This window comes from Gracilinanus agilis, chromosome 1, assembly GCF_016433145.1.
Source record: "Gracilinanus agilis isolate LMUSP501 chromosome 1, AgileGrace, whole genome shotgun sequence".
Classification (NCBI taxonomy): domain Eukaryota; kingdom Metazoa; phylum Chordata; class Mammalia; order Didelphimorphia; family Didelphidae; genus Gracilinanus; species Gracilinanus agilis.
In genome coordinates this window covers 124,463,887-124,480,859 of record NC_058130.1, presented here as the reverse complement: position 1 = coordinate 124,480,859, position 16,973 = coordinate 124,463,887, and the positions used below count along the sequence as shown (strand labels likewise).

Here is a 16,973-nt window from a genome sequence, read left to right as displayed (position 1 = left end):
ACGTTTTTCCATGGTTACATAATTCATGTTCTTATTCTCTCTCCCCACCCCCCTCCCAGCCAATGCGCATTTCCACTGGTTCTCCACTTAATTATTAAGTAAATGGTTATGGTTAAATTCCAACTGTAATAGTAAGAAGTTGATTGCATAAATATCAAACATTATGTAGATATGTTATCTTGCAAAGGGCTAGTTGCAGAAACAGAAAACACACTGGATGGGGACTCAGAGCAATAGAGGTGAGTAGAAATGTATTTCCCCTCAATAGGTTTACTCCTAGGGCCCTGGGAGAGTTTGAATGCAACTACATGGTGGTACTTTCTTTCTGGGACCTTAGCCCTGGAAGAGTGACAGCAGATGACATGACTAAGTAGGAGGTGTGAAATTCTATACACTGTGGGTTTTCACTCTATCTCACTGTCTAAACCTTACATGCAACATATTTACAGGAGTTAAGCTACCTATTATTTAGGCAAAAGAGAATATGATTTAAAAAAGAATATTTGACTTAGAGCTAGAAGACTTGAATTTGACTCCTGACTAGCTGGGTCATTGTAAGGCTCAAGGTATTAAAGTAAGTCTTCATGAACTGAGTATTGCTTTCTCTATAACATATTATTACATGGCCATTTTAACCCAAACTGATTATCTCCCTCCTTTGAACTCCTATAGACCATTATAGTCAGTTCCACAAAAGTTATTTGTTATTTTGGTTGTTGGAAATGTTACTCCAACCTCCAAGGGATTTTGTTTCATGTGTTAAGAGTTGATTTTAAAAAATTCCTGAAGGGCCTAGCACATAGTACTGGGAACAACATAGTCCATGCGCAACAAATACTTGTTTGGCTCTCCTAATAGAATGATAGAGAATCAAAGGACTTAATTTTACAGATAAGCTAACAGAACAAGAGAAATTTCTCCTCTCCATATGTAGGTAGCATTATTGTACAACTCTAGCTAAGTAAGCAAGAAGAACAAAGAATATCAATTTAACCAATAGCATAGATAGATAATGGGAGAGAGAGAGAGAGAGAGAGAGAGAGAGAGAGAGAGAGAGAGAGAGAGAGAGAGAGAGAGAGAGAGAGAGAGAAAAGAAGTTGCTTGGTTGGTAAATCTCTGGTTGCCAGACAGAATAGCTCAGAATTCAAATCCTGTCTCATACTTAAGAATTCTATGACTCTAGGAAAGTCATTCACCCTCAGTTTCCTCACCATTTTATAATTGGGGATAATGATAAGCCCTTCCTCACAGGGTGGTCCTAATGATCAAATGAGATAAATAGAATAATCACTATAGGAATATTATCTATTACTAGGTATGTGAAAAGAAGTATCACATTATTCAGTTGCTTCTTGCCCTTTTGGATTCAATGAAAATGTCCTTCATAATCAATGTTGCTACCCCTCTAAGAATATACATGCTTTGAGTTTTTTCCAGTTATTAATACATATTTGTTTTCATAGTAATTAGGTTCAACCTCACACTTTCCCAAACCTCATGGGCTTTAATACAGGTGTTTTATTTCCCCCTCATTTGGCAACATTTTCCTAGTTTTGAATTTTTATGAATCTGAGATGGAAGGAATCTCCCTCCTTCATTTGTGTATATTCTCCTTCTTCCTAAGTAGATATATACTACATAGTTTCATTTGAAACCTCCCGTTAAGGTGTTATGCAAGGCCTATTTCAGAAAACGCCATTTCCCCATAGGCCTTTCTAGCTTTGCTTTCTTCCTGGGCAGTTAGTGGCTCTGAACATGTGGTTTTAAAATGTAACAGTTGGGGAAAATAAGCCCTTCCCATGAGTCTACAAGTCTTCCGACCATGGGTGTCCTTCAACCACTTTTGAAAGAAATGAAAACTCCTCGGGAAGTCCGGGAGGGGAATAGCCAAGCTTTCCCAGGTGATTCGCCCTTACTAGAAGGCGCCCAGTTGAACCGATCGAGCAGCCCAACCTGTGGCGGGAAATCCCAGGACTAGACCGTGGGGGCTGGAGTCCAGCTAGGTGAAAGTGAAATGGAGAGAGTGGCTCTAGGGACCCCGGACACGGTCAGGGCGAGGAAGGTCGGGCCACAGGAGAAGCAAGCGCAGTCTTGCTCTCAGTTCTGGTTCGTTTTCGGGGCAATTTGGGACTCTCGGGCGTCCTTTCTTCCAGGGCCCTAAGGAGGGACACGTGCACACCCTGCGGGGCTCGAGGTGTCTATTGTTTGCTGGGGAGTTTTCGGGAGACAGGAAAACCCAGGCCCAAGACGGCCAACAGCCTGGGCGGAAGGAGGGGGCGGAGTCCCATGCACCCCCGGGCGCCAAACCGCGCGCAAGGGAGAGAAACTGGCGCGCGGGAGTGTGCCTCAGAGGCCCGGAGGCGGGTCATGGGCGGAGTTAGATGCCACCGCTCGCCCCGCCCCCTTCTCATCCCCTCCCCGCCCTCCAGTCCGCAACCCCACAGGTCACTCTCTCCTGTCCGTCCCACGCTTCGTGGGCTGCTGTTTCTTTAAGGCTGGTTCCGCGCGGATCTCGCGAGAACCACTTGGCGCCGTGACCTCCATGTGAGAGCAGCAGCTCTTCATAAACAGTCCTGGTCTGTCCGCTATGGCTCCTTCCTATTTTTAAAGCCTTGGCGGCACTGGCATTGTCAGTCTCTCCTCCTGCTCTTCGCGCCCCCGCCTCTTCCCAGTTCCGGCTGTTTCGCTCCCCGTTCCCCTCCCCCCGCTCCGCCTCTTCCCCCCCATCCCCGCCCTCTCGGGGTGTGCGCGCGCGGGGTCCCGCCGGCCGCCACCGCCGAGTGCCCGGGGCGCTCCGCGCACGCTCTCGCTCGCGCTCTCCCTCGCGCGCTCGGGGACCCCCGGGGTTGGGGAGGCAGGCGGTGGGGGCTTGAGAGCCTCGGCCGAAAGGAGGGGGAGACAAAGAGGGGAGGCATCAGCGCCCTGAGGTTCCCCGCTCCGCTCCTCCTTCCTCCCGGCCGTTCCCCTCACCCCCTCTTCTCGGGTCAGAATGTGGATCCAGGTCCGCACCATAGACGGCACTGAGACGCGGACCATCGACGACCTGTCGCGTCTCACTAAGATCGAGACATTACGGGAAAAGATCCGGGAGCTGTTCAAGGTGGCCCCGGACCGCCAGCGCCTCTTCTACCGGGGCAAGCAGGTGAGAGATGCTCCGGCCCCGGGACTACTGTCCCGCCTCGTACCTGGACACCTGTCTCCCCTTTCCCCTCTCCCCCAGGCCTCTACCTCCAGGTGCTCAAAACGGCTGCAGCATTTCCCGAGCCTCACCTGAGGCTGGCGGGGTTCTTCTGGAGATCCTGGAATCAAAGGGTTGGGGGCTGACGCCCAGCCGGGGAGAGGGGAAGCAGCTGGGAAGGGGCGGGGGGCGCGGGAAGCCCCACTTCTGCGCACCTGTGGACCTGGTCCATCCTTTCGCTGATCCTGCCTGCCCTGTTAGCTTGGGGCTGGAGGCTGGTTGTTGAACTTAGTCAGGTGGGGAAGGTGGAGAAAGGGAGGGCTGGGGTGGAAGGCTCTGCCCCCAATGGAATTGGCGCGTCTCTGGATCCTTTCTGCGGCCCTGGGCTGCTGCAGTAGCTGCAACACCCCACCCCACCCCACCCCCGCCCCCCAACACATTCACACCCACCTTTTTCGATCTGGAACAATAATGAAGGTGGAGTGGAGGTTAAGGAGATGAATGGTACAAATGCCAGACCATGTGTCATCGGCTTTTCTTGGGGTACCTAAGAGGCTCTCTTGTGGGATCCACTTGAAGATGCAGGAGAGGGAACCCTAGACTTTCTCTTTTCCTAGGCCCCACCCGGGCTTTCCTGTATACATGGGGGTGGAGGGGTGGCGGGGTGGCTGAGGGAAGCCCATCCGGAGAGTGCTGGCTAGAAAGGACCGTGGGTGGGTGAAACAGGCACGTGTTCTGGGGGTTGCTGCTTTCGACTGAGGTGAGGGAAATGGGTAGGGGTAGGAGGGAAATACGATGGGGTAGTTAGCATCAGGTTTTTTCTTTAGCTCCATTTGTAGGCCGTGTTTGAAAAAAAAATTTTTTTTTTAACCATTTTATGTGAAAACTAATGAGGCTCCACTACTTCTCTAGATAGACACCCTCTCTTTGGAAGAGTTGCTGTCCATTTGGGGCCAGCAGCAGAGTTTTCCTTTTTCTCTCATTGCTGGATAAGGGAAGGATTGTCCGGGTGGGGCAAGCTGGGCTGTGGATGGGAATACACCTTTTTTCCTTGCCATTTCCAATTCTAGCTGTATCTTCCCATGTTGGGTAATGTTTTGAGGGTCTTGGGCTGATTTGAAGCACAAAGCTCTTTGGAAATGGTAACCTCCACTTTCATTGTATGTTTGGCCCTTTTAGAGTCTGACCCCAAAGAGTCAGAAGTCACTGCCAACTCCCACCATAACCCTATTTACAAAGTGTAATTTTTTTTAATGTTTTAAGCCCTTGAAAATAATTGCAATTTTATAACCACCCCCAAATCTGTGACTATATTGTTATCCTCCCACCATACCTCCAACCATCCTCCCCTCCAAAAATCCCCCCAAAATTCAAACTGCTATTGGTTGACCACTTCTCCTGTCCCTGTTAGGTCTCACATCCTAGTGCCTTTACATTGATTGGCATAAGCTATTCCTCATTGCTCAAAATCTACCTGTACCTCTCACAATCCATTTCTTTAGTCAAGGCTCAGCTCAGGTGTTACAGATTCTCTCTCTTTTCAAACTGTTTTGTATTTGTTTATATGCTGTATTCTTCCTTCTTCACTTTGGAAGAATGTAAGCTTATATCAGACAGAAACATTTATTAAATGTTTACTATATACCAGATTTTCTGCTATGGGTCCTGGGATACAAAGAAAGGCAAAAACAGTCTGCCTTCAAGGAGCTCTAATTTTAATAGGGAAGAAAGTTTGAAGGGGCAGTTAGGTGGTACATCGAATAAAGCTATAAGCCTGGAGTTAGGAATATCTGAGTTCAAATCTGGCTGCAGATACTACCTGTGTAACTCTGGACAAGTTACTTAACTTCCTTATCTGTCAAATGAGCTGGAGAAGGAAATGACAAGCCACTCCAGCATCTTTGCCAAGTAAATACCATATGGGGTTACAAAGAGTCCATAACTCAACAACAAAAATAAAGTTAAAGTCTGGTTTATTTTGTTTTTAATGCCTATCTCCTGCACTTAAAAAATACAATGCTTGACCCCTAGCAAGCATTTAATAAGTGATTTTTGATTCTTTTAATTGGAGGGAAAGGTAAACAATTTTCTCCACAATTGGAAAAGAACTGAAAGACTTACGATTCATTTTTAGATTTACTGTCATTATTCTTCTGCCCTTATTTTTATATACTTCAAGAATGAATGGTCTTATCTCTGACTTTTATAGAAATAAATACAAATTCTTGATTGTTATTTAAAGCCCTTCATGATTTGGTCCCAGCCTACTTTTCCAGGCTTATTACACATTACTCTCTTTGTCTTTCATTCACTTTATGGTCTAGCCAAACTGCCTTTCTGCTGATCCTAAAATTATGCTCCATCTCTATTTTCTGTACTTTTATACAAGTCGTCCCCCATGCCTGTAATACACTCATATTCCTCTTAAAATTCAGTAATCTTTGGGGGCAGCTGGGTAGCTCAGTGGATTGAGAGCCAGGCCTAGAGATGGGAGGTCCTAGGTTCAAATCTGGCCTCAGACACTTCCCAGCTGTGTGACTCTGGGCAAGTCACTTGACCCCCATTGCCTACCCTTACCACTCTTCCACCTATAAGTCAATACACAGAAGTTAAGGGTTTAAAATTTAAAAAAAAAAATTCAGTAACCTTTGAAGCTCAACTTAAGTTTCAGCTTCTACAGGAAGTTTTCCCCAATTTTTCCCCTAGACCACCATCTCCCATTACCCCTAGAAACTGCATTGTATTTGCAATGTTTTAATAGAATTTGTATGTATTTAAATATCCAGTGCAGGGATTGTTTCATTTTTGCCTTTGTGTATACCTAGGAGCTAGCATGAAATCTGGAATATAGTAGACACTTAATAAATGCTTATTAGTCTAATATTAATTATTTTTTAAAGTTGATCTCTGAACAACTTTTTAGTATTTAGCATTTGATCCTTCTTTCAGGTATGTTCTTGTTTTGTTTTTGGTGGACTCAACCAATGAAAGAACTCAGTGACTCAACTCTGATACTTCAAGGCTTATGAAGTATTTTCCCCTTCACATCCCTGTGAAGTGTGTATAAGTATTATAACTAGGTCCTTATTAGTGCAAATAAAGATCCCTTGAAGTGGTTGCATTATTTGAATTTGAGTTGCATGTCTATTGAGTACTAGAATCAATGGAACCAATCATAATTATAACTAAAAATAGTGCAAATTTAAATGCATAGAACTATGTTAAGGGATCCATTATTCATGCTAAATTGGGAGGTAGCTGTATTATCACCATTTCCTAACTAAAAAAAAAAATGAGATTCAAAAGGTAAGTGACTTGCCCAGGTTCCTAAAGCTCTTAAGGACTGGAGCAAGTAGTCAAGCCTCTACTCACTTGGGTTCATGTGTTCTTTATACTTTAAAAAGTGGCCTCTTATCTATAGCAAAGGGGAGGAATCCACATGTTTTCTCATAGATGTTTCCTATTAGAAATATATTTTGTTAAGAAGCTGGTCATGCTGGAAAAAAAAAAAAACTCTGAGCCTTTTCGTCTTAAATTTCAAAAGTTATGGGTAAACTTAATTTTAGAATTAAACTTTAAAAGTTAATGCATTTCAGATATAAGGAATAGTATAAACAAAGATGGAGATAGGAAGATGCTATATGTGTACAAGGGATGGCAAGTAGTTCACTTGTGCTATAGCATAGGGCACTGGGAGATGAAACATGAAGGTTGGGAAGGTAGTTGCCAAATTGTGGGGTGCTTCCAAGAATCAGGCTGAGGAATTTGGGCTTTAAATTCAGTAACAGGTATGGAAATGGTTTTGAACAGAAGGGACAAACTATCAGATCTCATGTTAGAAGGGTAGATCTGGCAACAATTCAAAGGAAGAATTGAACCTGGAGGAAGGAAGACCAGGTAGGTGACTTGCAATACTTTGGGTGAGTGGTAATAGTGGAAATAAAAATGGTAGGTCAAAAATGTGAAAAATTGTAGAGGTGGGAAGTTCCATTCCAAGTAGACAATAAACATTTATTAAATATTGGCTATGTGCCAGACACTGTGCTGAAAGGTGAGGATACAAAGAAAGGCAAAAGACAGTGCTTGTCTTAAAGGAGCTTACTGTCTAGAGGAGGAGACAATGTGCAAACAATCATGTACAAACAAGCTATATTGAGGATAAATAGGAAATCAATAAAGTTAACATATTAGAATTAAGAGAAATTGAAACCAGATTTTTTTTTAACCTTTACTTTCTATCTTCGAATCAATACTATTTATCCCAATGCAGAAGAGAAGTATGGGCTAGGTTAGTAGACTGCAACTGGCTGGCCAGATGCAGCCCCCTGAAATGTTCTATCCTTCAGGCCACACAACATTATTCCTAATCTGACAATGCAATGAGTAGGATACAATATAATGAAACTTCTAAAGAGTTGCCTTAGAAACAGACTGACAGATGAGCATTTCCTTTCCTTTGACCCCCACTTTAAAAAGTTTGCCCATCACTGGGCGAGGCAATTGAAGTAAAGTAACTTGTCTAGGGTCACACAGCTAGGAAGTGTCTGAGGCCAGATTTGAATATAGCACCTCCCAGTCTGCAGGCCTGGTTCTCTATCCACTGAACCACCTAGCTGCCCAATGGAATTAGCTTTTTGAAGAAGGTGAAATTTAAACTTGTACTTAAAGCATTCAAGAAGTAGAGATGAGATGGGAGAGCATTTCAGTGAGAATGCTCAGTTGGGAGATGGAGTATCTTGTATGAGGAATAGTAAGATCAGTGTCATTGGAAAGGGAGTAAGATAAAAGAAGACTGGAAAGGTCCAGAGTGTGGGAAGTAGGCTGTTAAGGACTTTGAATGCCAAACAATTTTTTATTTGATTTTGGTGGTGATAGGGAGAAACTGGAGTTTATTGAGTAGAGATATGACATGGTTTGACTCTTGTTTTTGGAAATAAAGGTAGATAGGCAGCAAAGATCTGAGCATGATCAATTTATTAGCTTGACTAGTAGTAATCAACAGATTGGAACAATGACTCCTTAATAGTCAAAGACTTTGAGTTAGGGATGATAGGATTGTTTATAGTGATTAACAAGAAGACATTGCAAAATGTCAGCAACCCAGGAGTCCTTTAATTGACTAGCTAGTTTAATGGGGTGGGAGATGAGATTAGTCTGTAGATATGGGACAAAAACACAACAGTTTTAAATTCATATTTACCTTCAGTTTTATCATGTTTCTCTGGAAAATGGATGAAGTTATAGGGGTGGGGTCCCAAGAATAGAAACAGAATATAGTCAAGACCCAAGTGACCTGAGGTTATTTGAGTAAACTCACAAGGGTAAGGGACTGTGAAAGGAACTATTAAATCTAGGTTGATTAAGTCTTAGCAAAATAGAATAAAAATTTGTTTTCTTCTTTGATTTTTGGAAGCTCATGAACCATCATGAGTTTCTTGAATCAGTTTATCAAAGCCAAAAGGTAATTATAAGATCTAAAGATAGAAGAGTTCTATGAGAGCACTGGCCCCTTGATGGACTTGTGTAGTTTGGGCTAGTGTCTCTGCTTTTTTTAAATTCTGTAACCCCAATATATGGGAATAGGAATTAAATAATTTTAACTCAAGAATCCTTCTTTAAAGGGATTCATTTGAAAGAGGATGACCCCAAACCATCAGGCTTAATATTATAACAATTCATACCTTAGACTTTAAGATCACATGTGACTAACACATTGACAAGTCGTTCCCTCTGTTAAGTAGGCCTGAAAGCAAAAGCTGAGCATGGGGAAAGAAGGAAAGAAGAACATTGCCTTCTTCCCAGTAACCCATTCCCATTATCCATTTCATTAGCCTATCATTTCTTAGGGCTCAGGTGTCTCATACCTGAGTCACCTGGTTTCTGAAAACATTTTCCCTTGGGTATTCAGGAATAGGCCTGTCTTCAAATCACCTCTGAAGGGAGGTACTTCTCCAAGAAGATATGCTTCTCTGGTTCAGATTACTTGCAAAGGTTCTTAATGTCTTTGCTATACACTTCTAGAAAACAGACCTCAATACAATTTAGTACATGTTCCTAAATTTGGTTTTTCAATAACTAGGTGAAGTATCAAGAACTCATACTTCACCCAAATCTTCAGAAAATTTAAGGTTTTACTTCTCATGTGTTGTTACCTAAACCCTGTACCTGGTATGGACACTGCTATCATCAGGCTAATGAGAGAATCTTAAAAAAAGAAATCCATGAGGGCCTGACTTATAAGATGAGCCCTTTTAGTGAAGATACATATTTATCAAAGTAAACATATGCTAGGGTGATGTTTTACTGCTTATGTACTAAAATTTTTTTTACAAACCCATTTTCATACATAAAGGAGATGACAGTTTATATAGTTTTATTTAGTTGATTAGGATTTGGATTGATATTATTGTCATCTTAGTGCTTTTAACATGAGCTCACAGTAATCCATATCTTAGTGTTCAGTACTTAACAGTAATAGCTTATCCCAACTGGCCAACTAATTTTAGGGATGAGTCTCAAATTTCCCCCTTAGGAGGAAATTATCCTTATATTTTCAAAGAGTGAGAGATATAGTGCCAGCTAGTGAAGTATAAGCTAAAGAGCAACCATCAAAGGCAACAGTTTGGAAATCATGTTAATTAAAATGCCTAATAACCTAGTGATATCCCCAGCTCCCTTCCAGAGGCAGACTGTCTGCAGGAGTTCTCTCCCAGACCCCAGAGACCTACAAAGGAAAAGGAGTCCTTAGGAATCTCAAGGGATCAATAGCTATCAGGGAAGCATAGAATAATGATAAAAAACCAGGAGATTTTAGCCTGAGAAGAAAAGAGTAATTTACTGAGAGAGGGCCAACAGTGTCTATAGAAAGTGGATGGCAAACAGTAGAACTTACAATATACTCAGACATTTTAATTTTAATTAGTATATCAATAGATTTAGCAGTGATACAAATGGGTGCTATGGGTTAGCCTGCCTAGAGTATAGAAATTTACTATGAAAGGAAAAAGGAGGGAAGTAGTTATGCTAATATCAAGACTAACTTTTTTTCCCCATTTTTAACATTTATTAATATTCATTTTTAACCTGTTTACATGCTTCATACCCTTACTTTCCCCTTCACCTCCCGCATTCCCCCCACCCATGGCCGACGCACATTTCCACTGGTTGTAACTTGTGTCCTTGTTCAGGGCCTATTTCCACATTGTTGTTAGTTGCATTTGTGTGGTCGTTTTGAGTCTATATCCCCATTCATGTCCACCTCAACTCATGCATTCAAGCAATTGATTATCTTCTCTGTTTCCTCTCCTGCAGTTCTTCCTCTGAATGTGGGCAGCGTTCTTTACCATAAATCCCTCATAGTTGTCTTGTGTCATTGCATTGCTGCTGGTACAGAAGTCCATTGCATTCGATTTTACCACAGTGTATCAGTCTCTGTGTACAATGTTCTTCTGGCTCTGCTCCTTTCGCTCTGCATCAGTTCCTGGAGGTCTTTCCAGTTCACATGGAATTCCTCCAGTTTATTATTCCTTTTAGCACAATAGTATTACATCACCAGCATATACCACAGTTTGTTCAGCCATTCCCCAATTGAAGGGCATACCCTCGTTTTCCAGTTTTTTGCCACCACAAAAAGTGCAGCTATAAATATTTTCGTACAAGTCTGTTTATCTATGATCTCTTTGGGGTACAAACCCAGCAAAGGTATGGCTGAATCAAAGGGCAGGCATTCTTTTATAGCCCTTTGAGCATAGTTCCAAATTGCCAGCCAGAATGGTTGGATCAGTTCACAACTCCACCAGCAATGCATTAATGTCCCAATTTTGCCACATCCTCTCCAGCATTCAAGACTAACTTTTGACATAAGACATAACAGGGAAAAACTTCCTTAGCTCTGTTTGGTTCCTAGGAATGAATCATACTTAACAGCCAATCATGTAATGAAGTTTTGCATTTATTCATAGGATATTATAGCCAAGCTCAGAATTAACTAGGTGAGGAAATTACCTGCTTAGAAAGGAAATGGCCTTCTCCAAGGACATACCTCTACTATGTAGCAATCCACAAACTGCATTCTCTTTGAGCAACAATTTGCCAATCCATTGAATGGTGAATTGTGGGCTTCATGACAATTCAGTCATACCTGAAATCAAAACTTATAAATACAATTGAATTAAAGCCTCTGAAGATTTAACCTTAAATAGCAGAATTTCAGTTATCATAGCATGAGGCTATGGTGGTTGCCATCTTTTTCATAATCACAAATCATGAATTAACTGTTGTACTCTGTTCTCCCCTACCTTCTCAGGAAATCAATGTAACATTTTTAGGGCTACAATACACTCTGAAGTTTCTCATGCAAAATTCCAATTAAGTTTAAAATAAACTTAGAAATGAGCTAAAAGCAAGAAGGCTATATTAACTACTTCCTAGATATTCTTTCATAAGAATTTCTCCTACTTTTAATAGTGAGATATCTGTAGGCTTAAATGTTCTAAACTGCTGCTGCTTCCACAGATTTGTAAAGTCTAGCCTTTAGATTGTTTAATTTTAGAATATTTACTTAGTATACTAAAAAGTTAAGCTTTCATGACTCTTAAAGTTGTTTGGCATAATGGGCAGAGATATGAATTTATTTCTCCTCTTTGCAATTTCTGTGTAGAACTATGATTTTATGGGCATTGAGAAACTTAAAATATAGTTATTTCTCCCAACTACAATTAAATTACCACTCTCTAGCCCAAGCTTAGGGCTAGCTCTTGAAATCTGTACTGAAGTTTTGCCCAGATGGAAGAATATTTCAAGACTCCAGCACTATTTCTCAAACTTAATCATGTTACACTATTAGAAAGGCTGGTAAGATTTTAGGGCTTTGAATTTTGCACATAAGGACATCTTAAGAGATCTTTGCTTTTCTCTGCTATATAGAATTTGCAAAAAATTATTACCATTATGCTTCTAAATAGTTTTCAAACATTTTTACATCATTCTTTTAATGAATACATAATCCAAGAAAATCCAGATTAAAAGAGAATTTGCTTTTCTAACACTATTTTTAATACCTAAAATATTTGACAACTCATTGTGTATTCTAGTAAGTACTTCAAAATCATCATATTATTTGGGCCTCCCAACACCCTGGGGGGAGGAGGTAGTTGCTATTTCTATCCACTCTTTTGTTGTTTGTTTTTAACTCTTCTGACTTTATTTGGGGTTTTCTTGGCAGAGATACCATTTCCTTCTCCAGCTTACTTAACAGATAAGGAAACTAAGGGAAACAATAAATGACTTGCCCAGGGTCACACAGCTAGTAAGTATCTTAAGGCCAGATTAGAATTTGGGAAGATGAGTCTTTCTAACCAGGGCTAATACTTTATCCACTGCACTACCTAGCTGCCCTTTATCTACTTGACAAATTTATAAACCAAGATGAACAGAGGAGAAATAACAGTTCTTGCCAAATAGTAATTGCAGTTTGTAATAAGTTTTAATCTACCACAGTTACCCTAATAGGGGAACATATATCACCTTAAATTAGTGGTAAGATAAACCTTAATCAAGTTAAATCACCTCTGGTTTTAATAAAGCCTATAGTTGGTTTATTTTCAAAGATTCCTCTAGACTTTTTTACCTTTTCTTCTCATTCAAATCATTCAGAGATCTGAATCTTTTCTTAATGTAGCCTCACTGTATATCTTTAAGAGGATAGCTTTAAGTCACCCAAAGACATTTGTCATTTTCTGCAGTATTAACCTTGGGAAGGGGCCTTTTAAGAACAGTGCACTGTCCATTCAAAATTGTTAAACAGGAAAAATAGTCTCACTTCTCTAATTTCCTAGTCATATTTTATATTATCAATAGAACTAATTTTACTGAACTTTTCCTTTGCATTTTAGTACTTATCAGTTATTTTGAAATGTTAATCTCTTCATCAATAACATTCAGTGTTAACTGACTAATGCACATGGTTAATAAGTCAATATTGTGCTTCAGATCTGAGTTACATGACTTTAAACTAGTTAAATTAGTTGACTAATACAATTCTTGCTTAAAGTAATATATTGGCCTTTATGGATTTAAGGAAAATTGGAAGATAAATAGTAAGTATAAAGTGCTATTACAACAAACAATGCTGGAGAGGTTTATTTTTCATACTTTTAAAACAATTAATCCCTTTTGGCCTAACATGCTCAGTACTGTTCACATTTAAGTAAAATATTTTATTCAGATACATTCTAAAAATATTCATTGTGATTTCAAAATTACGACAAGTGGCCAATTTGCTGATGACAAGAAAAGTCATTATTGCTTGAGGAAAACTCTTGATGTAACTTCTATTTAATAAAAATTATTCCCCTGCGTTGTCCTTATTACATTTAAAAACATGATTTTAAAATACTTTCCCTTCATATGTATGCAACATTATCTCTCTACTTTAAAGGTTGATATATTTACCTCTGGTTTACTTTAAACAATTAAATTCCCAAAACATTCTCGCAAATTGAAATTTACTTCTAAATTGGTCACAGATTTTTCTTTTAGTGGAGGCAGTTCTTAAGATCCAGATAAATTTATTTTTATTTTATTTTGTTTTGTTTTGATTTTGATTTTTTAAATTTTGATTTTTAATATTTTCCCATAGTTAAATGTTTCATGTTCTTTCCTTCTCCCTCAAACCCTCCTAACCCCCCTTAGCCAAAGCACAATTCTACTGGGTTTTACATGTATTATGTATTAAGACCTAATTCCATATTATTGATAGTTGGACTAGAGTTATCATTTAGTGTCTACATCCCCAATAATATCCCCAATCAGCCCATGTGTTCAAGCAGTTGTTTTTCTTCTGTGTTTTTCCTCCCACAGTTCTTCCTCTGAATGTGGCTAGTTTTCTTTCTCAGTCCCTCAGCCTTGCTCTGGATTCTTGCATTGCTGCTAATAGAGAAGTTCATTATGTTTGATTGTACCACAGTGTATCAGTCTCTGTGTACAATGTTTTCCTGGTTCTGCTCCTTTCACTCTGCATCACTTCCTGGAGGTCATTCCAGTTCACATGGAATTCCTCCAGTTCATTATTCCTTTGAGCACAATAGTATTCCATTACCAACAGATACCACAATTTGTTCAACCATTCCCCAATCGAAAGACATTCTCTCATTTTCCGATTTTTTGCCACCACAAAGAGTGCAGCTATAAATATTTTTGTACAAGTCTTTTTCCTTATTATCTCTTTGGGGTATAAAACCAAGCAGTGCTATGGCTGGATCAAAAGGTAGATAGTCTTTTAGCGCCCTTTGGGCATAGTTCCAAATTGCCATCCAAAATGGTCAGATCAATTCACAACTCCACCAGCAATGCATTAATGTCCCAATTTTGCCACATCCCCTCCAACATTTATTACTTTCCTTTGCTGTCATGTTAGCCAATCTGCTAGGTGTGAGGTGACACCTCAAAGTTGTTTTGATTTGCATTTCTCTAATTATTAGAGATTTAGAACACTTTCTCATGTGTTTATTGATAGTTTTGATTTCTTTATCTGAGAATTGCCTATTCCTGTCCCTTGCCCATTTATAAATTGGGGGATGGCTTGATTTTTTTGTACAATTGATTTAGCACCTTGTATATTTGAGTAATTAGACCTTTGAGTTTTTTATTATAAAGTTTTTTTCCCCAATTTGTTGCTTCCCTTCTAATTTTGGTAGTACTGGTTTGTCTGTACAAAAACTTTTCAGTTTAATGTAGTCAAAATTATTTATTTTACATTTTGTAATTTTCTCTTAACTCTTGCTTGGTTTAGAATCTTTCCTTTCCCAGAGATCTGACAAGTATACTATTCTGTGCTCATCTAATTTACTTATAGTTTCCCTCTTTATATTCAAGTCATTCACCCATTCTGAGTTTATCTTGGTTTGGGTGTGAGATGTTGATCTAGGCCCAATCTCTCCCATATTGTTTTCCAATTTTCCCAGCAGTTTTTGACAAATAGTGGGGTTTTGTTCCAAAAGCTGGATTCTTTGGGTTTATCATAGACTTTCTTGCTGAGGTCACTTACCCCAAGTCTATTCCACTGATCCTCCCTTCTGTCTCTTTACCAGTACCATATTGTTTTGATGACCACTGCTTTATAGTACAGTTTAAGATCTGGTACTTCTAGGCCACCTTCCTTCATATTTTTTTTTCATTATTTCCCTTGATATTCTTGGTCTTTTGTTCTTCCAAACGAACTTTGTTATAGTTTTTTCTAATTCATTAAAAAAAGTTTTTTGGTAGTTTGATAGGTATAGCACTAAATAAGTAGATTAATTTGGGTAAGATGGTCATTTTTATTATGTTAGCTCTTCCTACCCATGAGCACTCAATGTTTTCCAATTGTTTAGATCTAGTTTTAATTGTGTGGAAAGGGTTTCATAGTTGTGTTCTTTTAATTCCTGTGTTTGTCTTGGCAGATAGATTCCTAAGTATTTTATATTGTCTAGGGTGATTTTAAATGGAATTTCTCTTTCTATCTCTTGCTGCTGCGATGTGTTGGAAATATATAGAAATGCTGATGATTTATATCCTGCTGCTTTGCTAAAGTTGTTGATTATTTCCACTAACTTTTTAGTTTAAAAATCTCTAGGATTTAATTTAAAAATCTCTAGGATTTTTTAAGTAGACCATCATATCATCTGCAAAGAGTGATAGCCTGGTCTCCTCATTGCCCATTTTAATACCTTCAATTTCTTGTTCTTCTCTAATTGCTACTGCTAGTGTTTCCAGTACAATGTTAAATAATAGAGGTGACAATGGACATTGTTTCACTCTGATCTTTCCAGATAAATTTAAATTACCAACTCTTTCTGAAAATATTCAAGAGCCTATTTGCTATTTTTATGTATATATTTTTTACTGACAACAGGTTCAATTCCCCCTTTTTCTTTTTTTCTCCTTTTTTTTCTTTTCTCTCTTTAAAACAAACTTGTCACTTTCTAGATAAAGAGGGATTAGAAACAAATTTACCTTTCACTTTTCAGAATCTATATAGAATTTTCTTTGTAGATTCAGTATTCTCCTTTCTTCAAAATACCCAGATAATATTCTGTAATTTCCAAATCAAGAGAGTTATTTTTTAATTCTCAATATTTCTTATGAAATCATTTTCAGTAATAATTTCTTATACAATTGATTTATAATTTTAAATATTAGTTTTTGACATTCTAAACTGATTACTTTCAAGGCCAATAAAGAGACATCTTGATCAAAATACTTAAAAGATAAAAACTTAATTTTGCAGTTTTAAATGTATGGCCCTTATGTCAGATATTGAGTGACAACATGAAAATTAAAGTTCAACATCAATAACCTATGTCTAGTAATACACAGGGCTAGTTTCATCTTTTTAACCTTTGCCCTCCATCTTAGAATCAATACTGAATATGAGTTCCAAGAGAGAGTGAAAAGGACTAGGCAGTTAAGTTAAGTGACTTGCTCAGGGTCACACACAGCTGGGAAGTGTCTGAGGCCACGTTTGAACCCAGGACCTCCCTTCTTTAGGCCAGGATTTCTATCCACTGAACTACCTACCTGCCCCAGGACTAGTTTTATCTTAAGGGCTATCTTTATTTCCCAAAACCATCTTCTTTGTGCAATGTCTATCCCACAAATATACCTACCTCTTCTTTTTATAGTACTTCACAATGTAACCTTCTTTCAGACAGTAGAAACATCTAGACTAGGCTGTAGGCTTAGATTTTTCTTTTTCCTTATGTTTTCCTTCGTTGACCTGGTGAGCTGTAACTTTTAATTAATCGATTTTTTTTTC

At 39.2% G+C, this 16,973-nt stretch overlaps 1 protein-coding gene across 1 annotated transcript in view; it reads left to right on the top strand.

Moving 5' to 3' along the window:
• The first annotated feature begins 2,989 nt into the window (after positions 1 to 2,989).
• The window catches only part of UHRF2 (ubiquitin like with PHD and ring finger domains 2), a 167,323-nt gene continuing 153,339 nt past the window's right edge, over positions 2,990 to 16,973 (top strand). The window contains exon 1 of the mRNA XM_044656620.1: positions 2,990 to 3,142. Within this exon, the coding sequence (XP_044512555.1) occupies positions 2,990 to 3,142 (153 nt within the window). The remainder of the gene's footprint in view (positions 3,143 to 16,973) is intronic.